This window comes from Cygnus olor, chromosome 6 (genome assembly GCF_009769625.2).
Source record: "Cygnus olor isolate bCygOlo1 chromosome 6, bCygOlo1.pri.v2, whole genome shotgun sequence".
Classification (NCBI taxonomy): domain Eukaryota; kingdom Metazoa; phylum Chordata; class Aves; order Anseriformes; family Anatidae; genus Cygnus; species Cygnus olor.
This window is the reverse complement of record NC_049174.1, coordinates 16,720,426-16,743,620: the sequence shown is the minus strand read 5'-3', so window position 1 is coordinate 16,743,620 and position 23,195 is coordinate 16,720,426. Positions and strand designations below refer to the sequence as shown.

At 39.3% G+C, this 23,195-nt stretch overlaps 1 protein-coding gene across 1 annotated transcript in view; it reads right to left on the bottom strand.

Moving 5' to 3' along the window:
- Positions 1 to 1,452: 1,452 nt before the first annotated feature.
- Positions 1,453 to 23,195, bottom strand: part of PDE11A (phosphodiesterase 11A) — a 131,408-nt gene continuing 109,665 nt past the window's right edge. Inside the window, 5 exon segments of the mRNA XM_040561928.1 lie at positions 1,453 to 3,234; positions 16,397 to 16,480; positions 18,438 to 18,512; positions 21,522 to 21,585; positions 22,941 to 23,018. Of these exon segments, the coding sequence (XP_040417862.1) occupies positions 3,073 to 3,234; positions 16,397 to 16,480; positions 18,438 to 18,512; positions 21,522 to 21,585; positions 22,941 to 23,018 (463 nt within the window). The 3' untranslated portion in view covers positions 1,453 to 3,072.

Sequence of the window (23,195 nt, the reverse complement as noted above, 5' to 3'; positions counted from 1 at the left end):
TGCAGCTGAACTGGCTCAAAGCACCTCTGGGGGAGAACGCAGGCCCTGTGACCCTATGGACGTGCCTCATGTTCACTGCATTTTAGCACTGGAGTTGCAAATACTTGAGTCCCCATTCAAGGCAAAATTTCCACTAACGGCAGGGGCAAGGAAGGGAGGACTCTTCTGTTGCTGAGCCAGAACAGCCCGTGGTGGGCATCTCCAAGGCGAGGCCACGTGGGAGGCACCCTACTAGTACTGTGCTGGGTAACAGTGGGCTCTCTGTCCTCTTCGCCCTGTGTCCTTTGTCCTTGCCTCTGCTGGTCCTGTGTTTTGTATGCAGCCACAGAACTAGTGTGATTTCAATGGGTTTTCATCTGTGCTCGTGCAGTCAGCAGGGAAACAAGTCGAAGGAGAATTCCGATTTCCTAACCCATAGTCATCTCGTCTGTGCTGAGTATGTCTTGGGATAGTAAGCACTAGTTAAAAAATGTTTCCCAGCATCTTAAATACGAGAAACTTGGAATATGCTTCTTTACCTGACAAAGAATTCCATAAAGGATTTTCTTTTTCTTTCAAACACGAGTCTTTCGTTGATGCCTAAACTGTGTTAAAAACATTTAGCATGTTTTAAGATATATATTTTTTAAAACTGAGCTGTATCACTTTCGGACATCAAATTCTGTTCTGCGATACGTCACTGTGACCTCCTGATTTCAGCAGGGTTGCTTTGTTTTTCCTGAGAACAATTTGATAAAGATCTAACTGTGTGCTCTCATTTTCCTCCTTGTGATGGAGGAACGGAACCAAAACATTAGTCAGCACTTCTGATTTTTGACCCACAATAGCAAAGATACCAAAAGACAGGAGAAATAGATGGAGGCAATTACAAACAGTCACTTGATTGATGGTTGACATTGTTAGAGCTTCAACTGTATGTCAGGTTGCGGTGGTGCTGAATTCCCATCACTGCCGGTGGGTGTTGCCATGGGCAACAGCGCACTGAAGCCAATAAAAAGGAGAGGAAATGAGGGGAAACTCAACCTTGGGGGGAGCCGGAGGGCACGCGCTATAAATTATGTTACACTTAGCAATATGCAGTATCAAAATTCAGGAAAGCTATGTGTACCTGCCAGCAGTACTATGTCAATTCCTAGTATGTGTTTCTCCCATAAAGCATGTGTTACAAGTTTTATATGGCTTTATGCTTACTATCCTGCATCTATCTTTATTCAGGGAAGAAAGAAGTGGTAAAATAATAGCAGAAACATTTCTATTTGGTGCATGTATTCACTGCTGTGCAATCTGGATCCCTGCTCCTTCCCTGCTTCTTTCTGATAGAGAAAATGATGTGGTTCAGTTGCATGGTAACATATTGGCTTGCAACGGTACTGAAATTCCCAGCTATTCCCCTATACATATGATTAATAGCACAGAGGGTTTTGTTTTGTTGTTGGTCTGTGTTTTCTTTTTTTTTCTTTTTTTTTTTTTTTTTTTTTTAAGGAAGTGATCAGCAGATTTGTTGTTTCTGTTTGATTATCAGACAGATGTAGTCAGCTTTTCAAAGCTGCTAACGACTCACTTTCATTGGAAAGCAGGAAGGCTCCTTATAGCATCTGGTCCACTGGGCCAGGTTCTGATTTCCATGAGGCTGGTGTCAGTTCAAGGTACCTCCATGAAGTAAGTGGACTTTGTCACAGGTGTAAAATTAAGCTGAATTCAGCTTTAATTTCTGCTGCCAGACAATGCTATATTTAGCATCGCATTTTTCATGGAGTACAAAGGCTTTTCTTCTCCCATGAATGGGAACTCGTAAGCACTGCAACACGACTCCTCTTGTGCCCCGTCACGCAGCAGAGAAAGCACCCTCAGTTCGTAGATCACAGTTTTGCTACCCTAGTGATCCCTGTACTAATGGAGGGAGACCAACTTTCACATAATACCAGCATCATGACATAGAACTGGACATGTTTGGTTTTGTGACCTATCGTGTTTGATTAAACTTTAATGAATCCCTCTACTGCACATGTCTATGTGTGACCCTAGGACTGCACTAGCTGTAATAATAACCATCTTAAATTGTACTGAAAGAACTGCAAGAGAAGAGGTAGTCAGTCCAATGATACTCTTTCTCTCCGTCATTTCAAAATACTCATTCAGCTGCAGATTATACTAGAAAGGCTTATCCACGGTCCAGTTTTCAATATAATATAAACCTGAAGCATAAGGCAGCAGATTTTCTTTTTTATTTTTATTCTATTTTCATTGAAGCCCATTATTTTTTTCCTTAGGGGACACTGTAATTTAAAAAACTGTGTTAAAGGAGTATTTAAAAACAAACAAACAAACAACAACCCTCTAAAATTACCATGCAATATTTTGCTTTTATGCAAGCTTCCCGTTGCTGAGAAATTTACTGCATTGTTAATATGAATTTCTCAGGGAAGCAGGGACAGATTGGTATTTTTAAAGATAATAAAGTTTGTTGTTAAATGTAGCAAAGGTAGGCAATTCTAAAGGCCCTGATCAATCACTAAGAAGCTTTGTTGTAAAAAAATACTTCTTCAGAATACAAAGCAGGCTTTTCAGAACATCCAGGCATAAAAGAGGAGGGAAGAGTGAGAGAGGAACATCACAAAAGCAGGCATAATTGATTCATAACATGTACTGAAGAGATGCAAAACAATGTAATTACATACTATTCTGCTTTCCTGCAGCTCCTTGCATGTGAATTGACCAGCTTGCATCCCAGTTCTGCTCTGTATTATTAATTTTATTAAGCTGCAAGTTCTTATATTTCAGTCTGTTGTCAGCTTTACAGATTTTTACAGCAGCAGTTGAAATGGAGCGGAGCTGAATGAATGCTTCTTGTGCTGTCTTCCATGTCATTTCGGAAACCAGCGCAATCTCACCGCAGGCCTTCCCTTCAGACTGACTAAAGCTCTGAGTAAAACCAAACTAGGCTGCCATCAAGATAATATCCGATCAATTAAGCATGTCTCTGAAAGCATTTCTTAAAAAAAGTGGTGTGCCAAAGCTTACGGAAGCCTTTCAGACAGCTTTTATCATAAATAGACATTGACATTTGCAGGCTTAATTTATGTCTTTGAGAGACACGGTAAAGCTAGAGGAAAAGGAGGTCGAGGATGCTGCCTGAGAAGGAAGTCTTTTTTGGTGCAGCTCCTCCCATTTACCTCTGTTTACTGCCACAGAGTCCAGCATAGGCTTCAGTTTCGCATTCAGCTTCACTAGAGACTGGAAGAAAATAAAAAAAAAAAAAGGGAGGGGGAGAGAAAAAAAATATTGATGGTATTTCTAGTCTGCTGATGGACAGACTAGGGAGTAACATGGTAAAAGGAGCCTGATCTGCACCATGCCCCTCACCCTCCTCGCCCCTGGCTGTAAATTCCCACGTAGGTAAAATTTTTCATTCCCTTTGAGATTTCTTTATCTCATACTCATTTGACTTGAGCCTTTAAGTAAGCCACCAAAAATGTCAAAAAAAAAGCACATAAGGTGGCAGAATTGCCGCACAACTACTAGAGCTTTCTTGTAATCCTTACAGATAGTCCTTCTGAGGCATCCCCCAAGTGCCTGGGGCTTCTTGGTTACTGGTAGCTATGAACTAGTTGGATGGCAAGCTGGACAAAGCTGAAATAAGCTTCAGATTCTCCCATGTGCTAGCTTCTTATTTCCTGCTATAGATGAGTAAACCACAACAGTACCAGGCTTTCCAAAGGTGGCAAAAAAATCCCTTTCTGTGTCCTCAAAGAAAAAAAAAGAAAGGTTTCTTTTTAAATTCCACTGAAATCACCTCTTTTCTACATACCCAGTCCAAAGCCCACAGAAGCCAGTAAGAGTCTTTTATCTGTTTTCAGCTGGATTTGAATTAGCCCCCAAATGATATAATCCCTGTGCTCTTTTGCTAGAAGTTTATTTCAACTTCCTGTTTCATATCAAATGTTTCTGTGGAAAGACAGTAAGTGTTTCACATGGCTTTGTCCCTACATTGAAGAGAGACAGAACCCCATCAATAGCAGCACACGATGCAAAGAGAGGGTTAACAGCTGCCCCCAGAGTGGCCATGTGCTGTGCTGGTTCAGGACAGAAGAAGTATTTTTCTTTTGCAGCTTGTTTCATTGGGAAGAAATGGGTTTTGATGAAAGTTGGGTATTGCACTTTCTCTGATAGCATGGAAACTGCATACTTGCCATTTGAAATAAAGGATTGGTGCAAGGAAAAAAAAAGATGGAGAAGGCAGCAAAGGTTTATCTTCTAAAAGTGTAGAAAATTATAATGAAAAGAAGGGAGAACAGAAAAGGAGAAGGGAAGAAGGTACCTTTGCAGTTAATTATTTTCTTTTTATTTTTTTTCTTTTTTTGTGTGTGCTTTAAATAGCAGGCCTAACAGCAACCATGTTAAATGGTCCCCAGAGCTCAGACACCACTAAAGAACCGGACTTTTTATAGCTAGCCTGTAAGCCATGGAGCTTGGCTAGCTACTGAAGTAAGTCTCGGTAAATTTTTAATTGAGCTATTATATGATAATTAAAGGTTAATGGCCTGATTTTAAGATGTGCTGAAAACTTGCAATTTCAGTTGACTTCGGTAGCAAATATGAATGCTCAGCACTTCTGAAAAATCATGCCATGAGTAAGTAGCTGATTTGTGTGGAAGTTGAAGCAAATCTGCTTGAAATTATTTCCTGAGAATATGGCACAGACTGGGCAGATAATTTTGCAGCTTTGGGACTGAAGTAAGGGGTAGTGCTTACTGCGGTCTCTGCCATGGACACTATTGCTCCCTGGTGGCATTTGTGCTGTTTTAAGAGTGGCTGTGGGATGTAACACTCCTGGCACCATACCTCACAGCTCCCTGTTTTAGCTCCTTATTTCATACCATTATGTGTTCTCCAAACCTGGTTTGGTGGAATCTAAAAAACAGGATCAGCAATGCAATAAAAACACCTGTCCGACGAGCTCACTGCTGATGTGCTTAGCACCTGCATGGCCTCTGCCAAATCAAGTGTCTGGAGGTAGCACTTCAAACATTCAAATCTTGACAGCAACTTAGCAGATCCATTCTGTACGAAGACAGTATCCATCCAGAGTTAAGCTTGCTGGCATTTCTTGAATCTTCAAAAAGTTCTTGTGAAGCATTTTTTTCAGTATCTGCTTAAGATTTTTATCCTGTGTTTGAAAATCAGTGCATTTCAAACATCTCTCTGCACAAATACGGCATTCACACCCCATCAGCCCCAGGATCTACAAGCACAAAATGCCGTGCAGTGTTTCCATCACAAACGTATCAACAACCTGTATCTGCCTACAGGCAGCATAGAGGAGGAGTTCACTGGACCGTAGGCTCTGTCTCAGCGTGTCTGCTCCGCTCGAGGCTATGGCTGCATCTTTTCTGTACCATTTTGTTACCAAGACTTAGCACAAAACCACATTTTCAATCCTAGAGCCAGGGAGCAAACAGGGATCAGGGCATGACCAACTGCCTGCCCCTCCAGGCCTAGGCATGTGCCATGCTCTTACAGTAGGAGACCAGCTTCTGACAGGCAACCTGCATCTCACTTGGGACCAAAGGTGCCGGGAGGACAGTGGGTGCTTGAGCTGCTGAGATCAACTACCTTTGTGTTGGCTACAGCAGAAGCCCCAGTTGATCAGTAATGGATTCAAGAAGCACCCACACCCTGTAATCACCACATCTTAGGAACTGTAAACATGTTATTAAATCCAAAAGGCAATACATAGCTTTCCCAGAAATGTATTCCTAACTGCATATTATGGAGTCTGATAGCCCAGACACAACAGAGGTCACTAGGTAAATAACCAGAATGGGTAACTAATAACATTAACTGTGATGAAAATAAATTAAAAGGAATATTTAAGAAAGAATAAACCATGTCTTTGATATTCAGTTTTACCATAGCACAAGCAATTAACTCTATGGAATGCTGACAAAATATATAGTGTAATTTTAAGAAACTTTATTTTGTTATACATTAATTTAGAATAGGGATCTCGACAGTGCAGATTTTGCACTTAATCTATAAAACGTCTTTATTCAGACATTGATCTGATGTTTAAACCACTGCTTCTGTATTTAGTATCCTTTCACTTTGGGACTCTTTCATTCTGATCTAGCCTTTTAATTAAACCAACTACTATAATTCCTATGGAAATTAGCTTTTATTTTTTTTTCCAGCTAGCAAAGCATTTAAGTAGGACTTTTCTGATACAAAGTACACAAATTGGATTTTACTTCTGCTTGAGATGTAATTAAAAACTCATTTGATTACTATATTTCTGGCTCTGTTTAAATTATTTAACTCCAGTAATCAATTTTCTTTTATGAAGCTTCTGGGAAATTATCTCAAAAGCAACACATTTCTCTCCCTTCTGGCAGGTTCTCGACTATTTACTGAATTACATGCATAGCACCTGTTCCTGATCCGGATTAAACCACCAATTTATTCCTAAAGCTATTTAGGTTTATTTGGCTGTAGCCTAGTCAGGGTTTTCTGCCTCCTGGCTGCACTTTTACTTTCCATTTTACTGCATGAACCCCCCCTTGATGTACTGCTCCTCCATGCCACTATTTTTGATACATGCCTTGTACAAACTGCTTTGCTGTCTAATTTGCTACCCAGCTTCTTAAGGGCCAATTTATTCTTTGCTTCAATAGGAAGAGACTTGGTCTTCAACAGCTGACACAGGTTTACCCCCTTTCCTGTAATAGCTGCTCATCATCACAGAGTGATAAAGCATGCCAGGAGAGCGGTCATGCTGGTGGCTTGTGCTCCAGCATTAGGAAAAGCCAGATAGGTTTGCAATTCTCTTCTGCATCTATGTGTTACCTCAGGTATGTGGCTAAGCTGTTTCTCAGAAAGTTACTGTACAGCTCTGAATTTTTCCTGTCACCTTCAGTGATGTAGGTCTCTTTTGTGACTGTGTACTGCTCTGCCCATAACATCCTTTCACAAGGCAACCTCCTCTTATGGACAGGCTCCTCCACTACAACAGAAGGTTACTGGCACTTCAGCACCCACCCAGCACTGTAACTAAAGCATAGAGAATGCAGAAAGTGTAGAAGTACCAAAACCAAACAAACAACCACCAAACAAAACCTTCAGGGTGGGAGTGACAGATAGCAGCAGAGGCATTTGTTGGTAGATCTTCTGCCTTCTGGGTGGAAGGGCAGTGGTGAGGGGCAGAGGACTGCAGCCGCTACATCAGCGTCATCTTGGGGAAAGGATGTTATCTGAACCAGCCAAGGTGCAGCACAGATGTGGCCAGAATCTAAACTACTGCTAAAACAAAGACAACGTTTTGTTGTATTCTGAGACTAACACCAAATCATTTTAAAGGGCGCATTGCATGCCCTAGCTTACAAACACTGCAGGACCTCCAGAGGGTGTCTTTTTTCCTTTTTTCTTTTCTTTTCTTTTTTTTTTTTTTTTTTGAGGTTCTCATCCAAATATTGCCCAGTTCTGACCTTGTTTAACTTATGCGCCTTGACAAGATTATGGCTCACGGAAGTATGGTTGCGGGTCTAATATTTGTAAAGCGAGTTTATGGAATAAGACCATATAAATTCAGTTTTACGACTGAACACATATCAAAAAGTTATAGGTCGCAGTGTTCACTCTGCTTTGGAACCCAGTGGTTTCTAATGAATCACTTTTATTATGTAGGCAGTTTCTGAGTTGGAAGGGAGGACTAGTGACCGAGAAGCCATAGGGATAAATTCAGACCTGGTGTAAGCATATGAAGCATTGCTGAAGTCAAGAGAGTCGTGACCAGTTACAGCAAAGCTGAATTGGACTCCTGAGTTTTGCTGAAGTGGCTTTCATGTAAGAATACATAGGCCAAAGGTGAGCCATCTATCTGAAAATCCTTGAACTTCAGATTAGTTCAGATAAAAGGGATCTGTACTGCAGTCATCCACGGATTTGAGCCTCATAATACAAATATTTGATGGAAGATGTTAAGAAAAAACAAAAGCATTTCTGCACACGTGTCTGTGTACTAAAACCAAAGAAACAGATAAAATTCTACCTTCTGTAGGCAGAATACATAAAATACAGTGATATAGAGAAGATGCAGGGATTAACTTATATGAACCTTTGACTGTGTGCACGTGACTTAATTATTTGCCCTACTGATTCAGGGTCATATGTAATCATTAGGTTCCAGAAGAAATTACTGTATTTGGGAGGCGGCTGAGTTCATGGGGGAAAAAAAAAAAAAAAAAAAAAAGACTGGGATCTCATTGTTGATGGAGACTTTGTTTATTCCTTCTAGGGCTAGCTGAGGGCAGTTCCACGGAGTCAAATACACAGTGCAGATGTGCATTGTTTTTGCATTTCTGCCAGTGATTTTTCTTTTGATGCCTAAAACTGTAATTAGGTGAAATGAATACACTAACTTTCCTGATAGAAAATGGGAGTTTCTTTTATGTTCCGTATAGAAATCGTTAGTGGTGGGGAAGAGAGCTATTTGTGAACAGAAAGGGATCTAATACACATATGAGCATTCAGCTCTTCTGCTGTGAATCAATGTTACATTTCTGGTGATGGTACAGTAGCAAGAATAATGCTGCACTACTTTGTAACTAAACGTACATACTATGGAAGGCTGATTATAAGATTCTCTGGTAGTAAGATATGCCAGGTACTTTGGGGGGAGGGAATATGTACAGAGTTTCTGGTAGCAAAGTGTGTTCTGACCAATATCAATGTTGCTTTGCTGTCAAAGGGAAAGAGCAATACAGGAGTGGTACCTACCGAAGTAGCTCAACTGATGTGTTGCTAGAGTTGTAAATGATTCATGCGTTCATAATAATTTCATGAAACTGAGGGTTTGCTCAGAAGAGTTAGTGTTTCATAAACAACTTCTTATTGGTCTCTACTGTTTATGGTTTTGATTCTACATCTGAAGTGTGCAAAATGTAAAATGTTTCTACGCCTTCTCCTTTCAACATTTTCGCCGAGCAGCCGATCAATGTCTTCTGCCATACTATTAAATGGATTTTGAAAAACTCTTCAAACCGTATCAGCCTCATATCCTTATTTAGTTCTTTGAATTTGCCCTCAGCTGGGAATTCTGCAGGCAACTGTGATTCTGTTGTGTTAAACACTTACTTGAAGTGTTTCATCCATCATCATTTCTAGTCCTTTTCTGATGCAATGTAGTTTGTGCTTTGTCTTTCTTGAAAACTGAATGGCTGTTAAATTATCCATTTATCTTCTTTCAGATTTGCTGTACAATTTGAGTTCCCTCTATTGGCTGTCTCTTCTACCTTATCTGCCAACTTTTCAATCTACTTCCTCAGATCTTTATATGCATTTCCATACACAACTGCATGTCCTTCGCAACACATTGAGCAGATAATCCTAAATAAAACAGCAACAGAAACTGTAGTATTATGAATTATTCACTTCTTCTCACAGATCATGGTGAAAGCCTTAGTGAAGCCAAGCTTCAATAAAGTTGATGGCAAATGTTCATTCTTCTGTATTCTCTCAAATATCTCAATTGTTGACCTGCCCTTTCAGTTGAGATCTTTCTGGCATTAGATAACTGAGAAGTAATTTGAAAAATACCCTTGTCTGAAGAGAAAAATGTTTCTGCTGTCTCTTCTTCCAACCAATTTGGGAAAACTGGTACATTCCTGAAGTTGTCAATACTAATACAATGTTTCATCAGTAATCTCACCAAATTACAAAAATCCTAACAAAAATAATTTCCAAAACCAAAAAGAAGCCCTGCCTGCTCTCAGGAAATGAGAAAAGAGGATGAAGATCTTTGTGTCTCTTGTAAAAAGCTGTCTGTGATACTTATTGGCACAAAAATCCTTGTTTCGAAACCAGCAAAATTATGCCTTTCCATATCACTTAGTGACTGACTTTGAGAATTACAAGTAAAAGCATTCCTTCTTCTTTTTCTGGTTTTCTTTTATTGTATAGCTCTTCTTCACCTCTTCTCTCCATTAGTATATGAGTAGCAGAAAAAATAGACTCTTAAGTTAAGAATAACGAGGTAACAAAAACAGTCTGCCGATGTTTATCCCATTACTGGAAGCTGTAATATAGTCAGAGTACCTGAGTTTTCTGAAAGTTCAAGAGCGTTCATTTCAGGTAGCCTCGATTACGTTCATCGTTGGTAGACAAGCAGCAGGGCAACAAATGTGCTGAGCCCAGCCACGTCGCTATTTCAGGGCTACAGAGAGATCGTTCTGCAGTGCAATGTCTCTTTTCTCTGTGACAAACCCTTATCCCTAACATAATCCTTAGCTACCAACTCCCCCCCAGCACTGGCATTTGGCATAATTTGCCTGATTAAATTTCCTCTGAAGCAGATTCCTTACAAACACAGCAGAATATGCTGCACCTGCTCATCCTCAGATAACATTACCCCCTGGATTTCAACAGAAAGTGAGACTAATTTAATCTGCCAATGTGTGTGCAGCCTCAGTCCGTGGTTTATCACAGACTGCATCCTAAGCCTATCTGCCTTACTAATCCTTGTCAGCTGGGCAGTCCCAGGAAGCATAGAGGCATTCTCTCTCACTCTTTGTGTCCAAGCCATATATCAGAAGTAAGCCTTGCTAATGTCTTTTTGGTGTTCATTAGGATCTATCAAAAGTTATCCTGCTCTTCCCTCAACATTCTATAAGGGAAAAGCTGATTTCAATGAGAATCGCATGGAGCTGATGAAATTCCTCCCTGTGAACACATTTTTCCAGTTTAGTCCTGATTCCCCAAACCTACCCACCCCCTTTTTTTTTTCTGTTGAAATACTCCTCAAGAACTCGCGTACAAGTTTCAGTGAATGTCTGTGTATTGTTCATAGCGAACAGCTCGCTACATAGTGCTAGCCCTGTCCCCTAATTAGGTGCAAACAAAATAGAACAGCAGCGCTCTGAATTTTGTGTCAGCAACCCCAGTTTTGGGTGAATGCCGGGTACAGCAAGCCATTGCCAAAATGTTCATACAGATAAGATCTTCCTCCTTTAAATCAATTTATTTTTTTATTTTTTTTTTAGTTATTACTATATTGAGGACAGAGACTTTCAAACCAATAAATTGTTTTGGTTACATCCAGTGACTCTTGCTTGGATAAGTACTAAGCCATACCATACGGCCCATTTTGGACTTCTAGAGGAGTGGTCTGAACCCTGACTTTCTTATACAATATTTCCTTATGCAAAATTGTCATTGAGGGACTGAGGGAAAAGGATAGATTTGGTATTTGAAGAAGGGCTGTATCAGGACACGGCAGTGTAAACATGATTGTTAAAGCATACCCCTCCTTCCTTTCTGCAAAGAAATATTAAAAGGTTAATCTCCTGCCTTATAATTGTAGCTAGAGCATAAACTTTTGGGAAAAAATCACTGTGTGTGAATATGAAGTTCTAATTCAGGGGTCAAAGTCAATTCTTGAACTGGAGAAATTAAAGCAAAGATGTAGCCATGATAGCTGGAGACTTCTGTCCTTTTTTTTCTACACTTTGTAGAAGCTCTGCCACTTATTATACCCCATTCCTTTAATATCTGCTAACAAGTAGGATAGATGTTTTTGCAGCTACATCACCATAGGGGAATTACTCTAAAGATGGATTTAATTACAAGGCAGGACATTATCGTCTGTAGGAAGGCAGGCATATCAGAGCACTTGGAGTTGTAGACAGAGTGATTAGATTTCTTTCTAAGTCTGTCAAACTGTGATAAAGAAGGGCTCTGTCCTTCAACATTTCATTCAAGTGTAAAACATTTAAAGTACTTGCTAGAATTAAAAATAAATGTTTCTGCTCTTCCCAGATTCTCCCTAGAATCTTGGAAGGAATAATGCAACTTCACTTCTGTATATACCATTATGTGTTTAAAGCTCCTACTTCCCAAGAAAATCTTGAATAGCACTAAAACAGAGCAATTCAATGGAGCACCAAGGTAGAGGTGAGCAGGGCAATCTCAGGCACACATAAGTTGTATGTGCCGTGAGCTTCTTTATCTTCCACAAAGACATCTCCCTTAAATTTAAATAGCTGCTGTCATTGTCACTGACTACCTGACTATGTATTTATCTGCCCAGAAGCAGAGTGCATGGCCTTTGGCCCTGCTATTCATAGTGTTACTGTCTCTGCCTAACAATGCTGTGAACAGAGCTGGGCTTCTGTTAGCATCTTTTGTTTGAAGTGAATCACTAACGCTTTGATGTTGTTTGTGAGAAAAATAATGATTAAAAAGAATAAGATCTTCACTCTCCTGCTCTGTCTGCTCCCTACAGAGAAATCTGATCTGAGTTAGGAAAAATCTGTGGCTGATCCTGTTTTAGGTACACACACACCACAGAGTCCAGGAGAGGAATCTATTGGTGTTGAAACTCTTAGTATCTCTTTACAGGAGGTTCAGAGCAGTAATTTGTCTTAATGATTGAAATGGTGCTCCCGTTATACAACACAAACATTTATGTTCAATTAAGTACATAATACTTTCCCTGCATGGTGAATGCAGCTGCCAGTGTGGCCATAGTGCTTTATTTTCAGCAGGATGTCAGATTTTCTGCTTTAGTTGCATGTGATTCGCCTTTATGTAGTGTTCTACCAAAAAAGGGGATGATTACTCCATACTGAAGCTACATTAGTAGATTTTAAATGCTCTACAGATCAAAAAATGCATTTTTTCCTTATAAATGATTATTCTAATAAGCTTGTTTCTCATCTGTCTACTGATGAATGCTTTCCTTGCTGGCATTTTTGAATGAAGAGCAAATGTGATGCAGTAAAGCATAACTAAAGCCCCTAAAATCAGAACTTCAGAGTAAATGGGTGGCTGTTATGCTACTCAAGGCAAAAACTTCACTGTCACATAAAAATACTCTGATCAGTGATCACTACGGTAACAAAAAAGTAAATTCAATAAAATTATAACGTCCAAAGTGTAATAAAAAGAAATGAACAAAAATGGGGAAGCTTTTATCTTCACAATCCTTTGATATACAGTATGAAGGAAACAGATTTGATTACTACAGTATTTTGAAATTGGAGGTGGCTTAATTCCCACATCGAGCAGCAAATGTGGGACAGATCGAGGGAGCAGAGCCACAGCTTACCTTGTGCCAAGAGTCAGGCTTACAGAGTAAAAACAAAAAGGTTTTGATTTAGTCACTTGGATATGGGAAATCTGTGTATAATTATTATTATTGTTTTATATCCTAGTTATCATTATGCATTTATATTCAGCTTCAAGCTTCACATTAGCTTATATAGCACATTTTATACAGCTGTAACCTTCTTCAGGGTTGGATTGACATTCCAAACAGCAGTCAAACAGGATGACTAGCAGAAGGTGCATGGATCTTGAGAATTTACTAGTCACTTGTAAACATTCTTACAAAAAACAAAATGGGCCAAACTCAGAAAATGGTTCCAGCCAGATGAGCAGAGGTACACATTTCCTGCCATGTGTTTGCTCTATCACATTGCCGTGATACACATCTGCCTAATAAAGGAGACTTAGGTCATCCTTTACTTGGGACAAAAACTACACCTCAGGGTGGGTTGTCATAAGCTACCCTGAGGAAAGCAGGAAGAGGAGAGCAGATGCATATAGAGGAAGTAGAGACAAGTCTCCCCAGAAGACTGATTAAATCCCAAAGAATGTTTCAGAATGGAGGAAAAAAAGGGGGGGGGCAAAGAAAAAAAAAGCTTAAGGCAAGGAAGGCCAGAACTCTCTAGAAAGCTCTGCGAATTATCAGATATTCCTTGTGGGCACTTTGACATATGACTTAGCTCTGGACTCTGGAGAAAGTATGGTTTGTTACAGCGTAGTCAGTGGCACCAGGGTGGTGTCAGATCACTCCTGCAAGTTTGTGCTGTGAAGTTCCTTCCATACTGTGTACTTCAGAAATGTGCAGCTGCCAAGGATAGCCTGCCCTCAGGACTACTTTGGGTAAAGAAAACTTCAGGGGGCTCTGCTGGTCTTTTTAAAGTAAAACTCCTCTCTATCTGTAATGGTAGTTGCCAGCATTCACTGATTGCTGGGACCATCTCTACAGTCTGGGTGTCAAGTAAAATGAAGCACAGTGTTAGGTCCTGCCACAGCAGCTGGGTTGGTATGGAAGCATGTGTTCACCTGCAGAGTTCCCTTCAGGCCTCTGGACACCAGGATCTGCCCATACGGATTCAGGACTTCTAATCACTTGCATGGAAATAACTATATCCAAAAGCCTTGAGTTTCTTCTCTATGGTTTAATGTTGTAATTTTGGTATCAAAATGAGCGTCAAATGTTTGTCAAACATAAGGTTTTTATAAGCACTATGCTGGTGAGCTATATAAGCACTGCTAAGGTTTTACTAATTTGTCAGCTGCCACTCTGCCTCTTTATGTTGCATTTGTAATGATGTAACCCATTCTGTCCCTACAACACATTATAAAGGCTAGAATTTTAAGGAATATATTTAGAATGAAAAAAAAAATAATAAAAATTTAAGACTTACCCATAGTTGTAGTGTGTTCAGCCAGCCCTAACCAGAGGATTTACAGTGTCTGAATACACTGCTGATGTGATATGTGTATTGAGGTTTGATTAAGCTGGATATGAAAATTAAAACTTGGCTTCACATTCAAGAGAGAATCTCCCGCAGTGTGGTACTATGACATCAAGTTTTCTGTTTACCCCTAAGGCTGGTGCTGCAATGACTTCCAGGTTTGATGGTGTCTCTTTTTTAAGTTGTTGAGCAGCAGGCTAATAGCTGCACAGCATGATGCAAAGACAGCAGAAAGCAGGGAAATCAGATGTGAATATATTCCCCAGAGATCTCCTGCTAAGATGGAGCTAACTAACCAGAGCATTAGTGCTCTGATCTAGTCTTCTCCTGCAGAGGATGGTCTGATGATCAGCTCTTCCTGCTTTATTGTACTTTTTGGGATTAAAAATCATGAATTCTGGTATAATATGCATTATAATGTAATATGAACTATTATATTGAATAGAACATTGTTTTTAAGAGTTTTCCTCCAGTGTCATTCCCTCCCTCTCCCCTGTTGGTGTCCAAGATGAGCTTATTATTTAAAAAGAAAAAAAGTATGTTTCTATGGGTCTTCTGTGCTTGCTTTGTCTTAATTGTTTGAAGTCCATGGATTTACAGTTTATTTTATCATGACAAATTCGGACCTGAGGAAGGGACCAGATCTATTGGCAAAGCAAAGCATTAGTCCACTTCACTATTTACACCAGCACGTATTCTTCCTGTCACACAATAGGAGTTGTCTTTGCTACTAGGCAGCCTCAGATGCCACGAGGTACGGAGGGCAGGGTAAACAGATCATCCTTCTTACCTTTTTTGCTATTGGTGACATATCTGGTCTATAAAATGAAAAGGAACTGCTAATCCATTTTCCTGTGTGGACAGGGAGGCTACATTCGTGCACAATTTCAAGAGTGCAGCATTAACATGGGAGCTGGTACCTACTTTCCAGCTCTTGGTTTTGTTCATCATTGCAGAGATGAGGCAGTTTGGGGTGCAGGGAGAGTATTTTTGCAGTTCCCCCAAAATGGCCATCCCCATGTTTTTACAGATAGCAATGACCAAACGGGCAGTCTTTAGTGACATAAGGTGGTCTGTGTGGTTTCAGTGTGTAGGAGGAAAACTGGCGGACACAGTTATCAATGGTTAAGTTGCTTTAGCCTTATTTTCCATTTATCATTCTGCCTGTGTAGCTCTGCTTTCTATATAGATAACAGTTAAAATGGTGAAGTTCACATTACGCAGGAATCAAGTTCTGAAGCTGGTCTAATCCAAAAAGAGGGAAGCATTATTCTGGTCAATCAAAGCCCTAGTTAAGTAGTACTTGAGGGTTTACACCTTATACCAAACACCCAAGCAGTCTGTGCAGAAGCATTGTTAAAAGAGTAAACTCCAAGTTAAGCAGCACGCAGCATATATCGCAAATCATTTGCCACTGACCCTAAAGGCATAGCCTAGAGTGCCCCTTAACAGTTTGGAAAGGAAGCAGAAGGGAGCACAAAGGCCCCGTGTCTCCTTTTGATTCACAGGTATTTGGACATGTGCCCAGGCACAAGTCGGACAGCAGCACCTAATGAGTCCAGCCCACCGGCACCACTCAGCAGAGCACCCCACACCTCGCCATGATGAGAATCAGTTTGTGTCAAGCATAATAAAATAAATAGTTGCCTAAACAACTTGGAGAGAAATTATATTTGCAGATATTACTGGCCTTCAGGGAAACTGAAGATTTCTGCATAGAATTCAGACTTTTGGTAAAGTCAAAGAGAGATAAAGCATTCATTCCAAGGGCCTTCAAGGCTGCACAGTAAGCTCTTTTTCCCTAGAGAGGCAGGAACAAACTTCTCTGGACTCTACAAGGAGCAGTAAGTAAAAATTACCTCATACAATGGCATGCAGATGCTATCAATCCACTCGAGCTGCAACCTGGGTAGTTCATCTTTCCTGTTCCGATCAAAAATGGCCTGAATTGAGAAGGGAACAAAACTGTCATGCTTTATTACACTGGAGTATTTTACAGATACATCATCCAGCACTTCGGAGCTATGATCAAATTCTCAAAACCAGAACACTTCGTAAACCATAATCAATCTTTGCAGCAGTCTTCCTACTGCTTTGTCTGGCATGAAAAATAAACTGTTTATTTTCATTTCTGTTTTGAAATTTGTAGGCTGAATGTATTTAAATTTTATAATTCTGAAATATAAAATAAATGCTCTGCAGTTGGAGTTGAGATGGTAAAAAAAAACAAACAAGCAAAAAAACCACCTCTGTATAAATGTAGATACCTTTGAGGAGAAATTTTCCTTTCCTCGTACAGGGTCTTCCAGCTCAGCAAAATGAACAGTGATGGATCTGGCCTGGCTCCCTTCCTCCCTCCCTCCCAATTAAAGACCCTTTTTGCAGAACCAGCTATGTCTGTGAATCCAAAGCATGGGGAGTCAACAGAGCAGTCTGGGGAGTAGTTAGCAATTTGTTCTTCTGGATACAGCCTACTTCACTGCCTGCTGCACTCTCTAAAGAGGAAATTAGAGAGACCTAAGTCAATGTTTAAGAGGCTCAATTATTGGCTGTACTGCCTTATAGAAGATGGAAGAAACTTAGTTCTGAAGAGTTCAAACATAAATTTCCTCCATATCCTCCCTAAGGTTACTTGGTCCATCAGTTTTTTTTCTATGGGATCTTAATCCTCCTTCTAGTGGTCTATCACTAAATTTCTTCTTTTATTCTCTGAATATGCCAGGTTTTAAACGTTCCTGTCTTCTTATGTGGAAAATCTGGTTTTACTATGGGCCCATTTCCTCCAAACTGATGTCTCCTGACGAAACTTACTTTCCTTCTCAACCTTTCAGAACCTCCAAACTATATATACTACATTGTAGTAAATGCATGGTTGAAGTCTTCTAGTTGTGGCCTGCTCTTTCTAACATACACAGTTATCACACAGTTTATCTAAATAAGACATGGAGCTAAGATTTGAGGATTCAATCCTAAATGAGAATCTTGCATGTCAGTTAGGATATTTCTGTATTTCCTATTAAAATCATTTTGAAAAATACTGTCCTTTTCAGATCTTCATAAGGATGATGCAAGAAAAAAATTCCATGAGTTCTAAGTTAAGATATCAAATTATCATGCTGACTAGCAACTCTCTATCTGAACATTTTCTACAAGCTTTTTAAATTTTTTGACTTCATTACATCCCCACAGGTAGTACGCTCATGTGCCAGTTACCAAATTAGAACAAATCTGAGCCACTAGAATGGTCTTTTTTATTTTTGGAAGCATAAGCATATTTGCAAATAGCTTGTAAGTTAAATTCTTTAGAAGACTTTCTAGTTTCTCTTCTCACATTTCCTCCAGACAAGTTTGTAAACATTTTGAAGTATTTAACCTGGATGAGGCTTTCTCTTCAAATCATTCACCGAAAATCTTTATGAATTTTTTTCTTAGTTCGTGTTTGAAACTTTATACCCATCTGCCTATATTCCAGTTAATATCAATTTATTCTTTCAAAGTGTTGTATTTAGTTGCATATCTACAGAAATGCTTTTCAGCATTTGATATATCAAATAACACAGATATCAGACAACTGCAGCATAAAGTTTAAATGTCCCTAAGTATCTGGTGATTTTTGATTTGAATTCTATGTATGAAAAATAATACCCATTGCTTAGAAAATTAAATGACAGAATAACCTTGGGGTTAGGTACAGAAAATGCGGTTGGGCTCAAAGCAAAAGTGACCAAGTTGACTGGAGAGCTTTTAATATATGGCTTTCAATGAATCTCCTTATTCAACAAAGCTCTTATTTATTTCAAGATGCTTCTTTTTATACCAGTTATTTTTTCTGAATGAACCCAATGATATTTTCTTATCCTGTTCAAGTGGGTAACTATTTCAGAAGTGACAAAGACTTACTGACGGGGTGAGTTTCAGTTCAGATCTTTCTCTGTCTCCTTGTTCAAAGAACTCACTGGTTACCAGCTCAGCCGCCTAAAACATAAATTGTGACAAAGATTAGAGTTCTTGTAACGTAATTTTTCGGGTACTAAGTTCTTGCTCAGAGCATGACCTCAGTCTGTGCTTAACTGTAAAGAAGTTAATAGCCCCAGTTACGTGACTGATGTCAAGGCATGTTTGTATACTTTTCAGAGCTGGGCATACAAGTGGGTGTAAATAGCCATGACCACCAATAGGCACATTTAGCACCTTTCGGTAGGGAACTGACTGGGGAATCACATTGCAATGTACAGGTAGCACTCACTGCATTTATATGCAATTTATTAAAGTATTGAGAACAGAATAGAAAATGGTAACTTCTTGTTGGCATGCATAATTACATCTATAAAAATGCTTTGTAAAGTGTGCAAGAGCTCTCTGGGTATTTACAGGCCGTTGCCTTGTATAAACAACTTCACTTGTCAAAGAAATTTAGTTAACCAGTAACCTCTGTTGTCTTAATTTAATGTGAAATCATAAAGGTTTTTTCCCCGCTAGACTTTATTTTTTTTCCCCATGACTGTCATCACTATAGGACCTGAATATAAAATATGAATTCAGACTGTTATTATCATATTTAATCAAAAGCAAGAACTGGTAGGTTGGAAGATGTCTTTCTGATTTTTGTGAATGAAGATGTTATTCTACTCAGCAGATGGTTGTGCTCCTCAGAAGAATATGAGATTTAATAACAAAATTAGTTATGGAAACAGCAGGAATTTTAAGAAACCAAACTAAGCAATCCTGATATGGTAGCCTTATGAACTGTGCTTTCCTCAAGTGCAGGGCTTAGATGGTAGGTACACGTGACACTTCAGATATAAAAAAAGGAAACTCACCTACTGAAGATGGCATTCAGTCTGTAAAGCTTCTGTCATGTCTGCTTATTGTTTTCAAGAGTTTTCAAGATAGGAAATGATTTTGTAACACCAAGACATAAGAGGGTGAACTGAGAGAACCTACACTTCATAAAAAACTTCATAAAATCTCAAAATGTCTTGGTGTAGCAACTGCACAGTAGCTAATGTTCACAAATCCTAAGCTTGCTAAAATTGACACCAGGGAATATCAAAATATATTAGAAATAGGTGAAGTGATGTTATAAAGTATTCTTAAATCTTGAGCCTGGCTATCACACAGTTTGGAACTTTATAACGTAATCCCAGTGCACTAATAACATTCTGGATCAATACTCCATATAGAGGAATAATTTAACAACTTAGCAGCAATTAAGTGTTTGCCAAGTGTATTGTATGAAAATAATCAATATATAGTCTCACCCCATCTTACTGCTACTCTGATCCTGTTCTCCTTGTGTCCCTTTCTCTCTTTCATCTATCTTCTTGTCCTGATTTTTTTCTTCTCACTTTTAATCTTTATTCCTTTTGATTCACATATTGTAATCTTTTTTTAGCTCGCTTTTCATGTTCCTTTTCTTTAGGCGCAGTTGAGGTCCAACTATTGCCCCTACTTTCCCTCTGTGGACCATTTAGCTTCTCTGCTCAGGCAGGTAATGCTTCAATCAATCCCAGATGGGATTTTTCAATATAAAGTAAACCTGTACACTAGGCTGCAGGGGAATTTTCACCTGCAGACCCCAAAAATGGGAAGAATAAATAACAGTTTGCCAGAGACTTCATCACTAATTCAGCACCGTAACACAGAGCCACAACATGGAAAACAGACTCTACCTGACAATTTAGCTGTCAAAGAAAATGTAGAAGCTAACTGGGTTAAAGAGGAGAAATGAGGAGGGATTGCCTGGACCTCAGCCGTGGCTAGATGGCACTGAAAAGTCTTGAAACTCATTTTCCCACTGCAGGATAAGAGCAACTTCCCTGATTTCTGTGAGGTGATTGCATTCAGGCTGAGTAATAGCCTTTGATGGACTATTGTTCTAGTCTGCTTATAAAAGCAAAAAAGGTTCATCTGACAAAACTGCAAGTGGAGCTGAAGCCCTCAGCACATGAATGTGTTTTTACTGAGTTAACGTGCACATAGTTTTGCTGCAAAGGAGTGCAAGTCTCTTAGCTGCCACATCCTTGTCCTTCTCCAAGAACTCTGGCTGCTTGTACTTCACTAGCTCTCTTGTCTAGCTTATCGTCTTCAACCCATCTTAACTGTCACTTTGTCATTAAGCCAATCAAACTCACTCCAGCTGCTCACCTACACTCAGCTGTACTGGTGTATTTCCTATTTGCTTCTTCATGGTGTATATTCCTCCAAACCCCTATTTCCCTATGCAGCCTGCCTTCTACTGGGTGGTTGTGGACCTCAGTGAAGGACACAGAATTGCTAGCATGGGAAACAGGAAGTATTAATGATGGGTGCTGAGTAAGGAAAGATGCCTAGAAGTGGGAAAATTGTGTGGTAAAGGACGAGACTCTTGGGACAAGTCTTGATCCAGTAAGCCAGATGCTTACTTTCCCACATTGTAATTATTTCCTGTAGTCAACGCTTGGACCCGAGTTTTATGTATATGCTTCTAAAAGGCCTTCTCAGCAGCAGAAGACTGAGTTTTTTCTTTGTTTCTAAGTACAGGATGCTAAACAAAACTCTACAAAACACTTGCAATTTTTTTCCATCAATGAACGTACTTCTAACGGAACAATCTGATGTTAATCCAAGTTTGCAGATCATCTGCTGATTCAGGAAAGATTCTGTCACTGCCAAAAAGAACTTTGGGACAAACCAAGGAAGTGCAACTGTATGTGGCTCATGCTTTTTTTATTATTTTTTTTTTTTTAAATATAGATCTAAAAGGTTAGTAAGAGGAGAGGTTGTAAAGCTGGATCTCTTCAGGTACCTACATACTGTTCACCAGCATGTGCACATAGAAAGATTAAGCAATAAACTATTTCTTGCAGAACCCCCCTGCTATTTTTTATAGCATTAATACTGCTGTAAATTGATTCCAGTTTTGGTCCCTTGTAAGTCAGGGCCCTGGGAATATTGTCCCACCAGTCCCGCCTTCTCCCAGCCCTGCTATTAATCATGACTTGCCTGTCTTGAAATCTCCCACGGTTTGGTCACAGCTCCAAGGTCACAGGCTGTCATTAGCATTGATCTGAAAAACAGAAATGAACAATACAAGCTGAATCAACCTTTGTTGGATTTCTAAACAACTCTGCTCTGGGTGCATAAATAAATAATACATATATAAAATGTCAGCCATGGCACCTTCTTTTCCTCCAGAAAAGAATGACATGTTTGAAATCTCAGCCATCAGCATGGCTTTTACATCACAATTGTGCCTGGGAAGGCTAATGTATTGCAGGTCATCAGACAATGAATTTTTGGTATTGTGCACTGCACACTAGAAAAGAAATGGTATTGCACGGGAGTAACTGCTAATTTTGCAGTACTCCTGCCACTACTTATATAAATGCATATAATATACCCGAAAGCATGTACGTCACATGATATAAGTAAGGGTATTATTATACAATAATACCTGCAAACTGGATTAATTTATATGCCTATTTGTAAGTGACTGCTGTAGCAACAGAACCTATAATCACAGGAGGCAACACAGACACTGCTTAAGCAGTTTCTACTGCTCGTCTACAATAAAAATTTAAGATTTACAATGAGCTGTACTGTTCCACTGTAGTTTAATACCTAGCTACAACCATGTTTTATATGCATTAGAAGAAAGAAACCATTCAGCTGGAGAAAGCGTTTATGTACAGTACATGATGCAGATAAAAGTCTAAGAAAGTTTAAACGAAGAACAAGGGCACTGAAAATGAAGCATCAAATATATTGCTTGAATCTAAAATCAGGAATGAGTGAAATGATATGGAAAATAGAAAATGGCCATTTTTTCAGTTAAAAAAAAAGACACCCAAAAGGAAATAGAATTTTAATGAAATTTCAGATAAATTGAGACATAATCATATATGCATATGCAAATACGCACGTGCATGGCTCAACAGTGGCGTGTACCCAAACCAGCCACAATGTCTGTAGGGTGCATGCTCCAATCATTCCTGAGGGCTAGAAGAGTACTGTATCTGCAAATTCCCAGTTACAAACTACAGGAGCACAAAAGCCCACAGAAGAAAATAGCTGGGAGGAGGAGGAAACAGGAAATGGGAAAGAAAGGCCTTTGGGTTCAGAGGCAGAATATTGATGCTTTCTGGAGAAAGATCAGAAGGGCTGAGCAGTAACTGGTGAGGCTGGGAGAAGGGGAAAAATATGCAGCAGAGGCAGAAATGGGAATGGAGAAGGTGAGGTTATACTAATTACATCCCTGCTAAGTTTGGTAATGTTTAGAAATCATATCATATATATCATCTTTTATTTTTAAACCAAGCTGCCTTCTCTTGTTACTGTAGTCTTCTTTCCACAACATAAGAAATTCCTTAAACAAAGTCTACACTTTGAAATAACTAGAAAGCAAGAAATGTTAGTGCTCACCGAAATATTTCTCGATGTTTCTTTATATTCCAATCATAACCACCTTTACTGACAAGTTCAAAAAACTCAGTCCTTCTCCTGCAACAAAACAGATTATCAGAGAGGCAAATGGATAGTTCCAGTGCAGCACTGCAGTAGAAACATGGTTCTCTGAGTGATATGAAACCATTGAACCTCATGTATTATTGTTAAAGATGTTACACTGACAGTCCATTTAAGCGAAACATACTAATTTCTGAAAATGTTCTATAAATG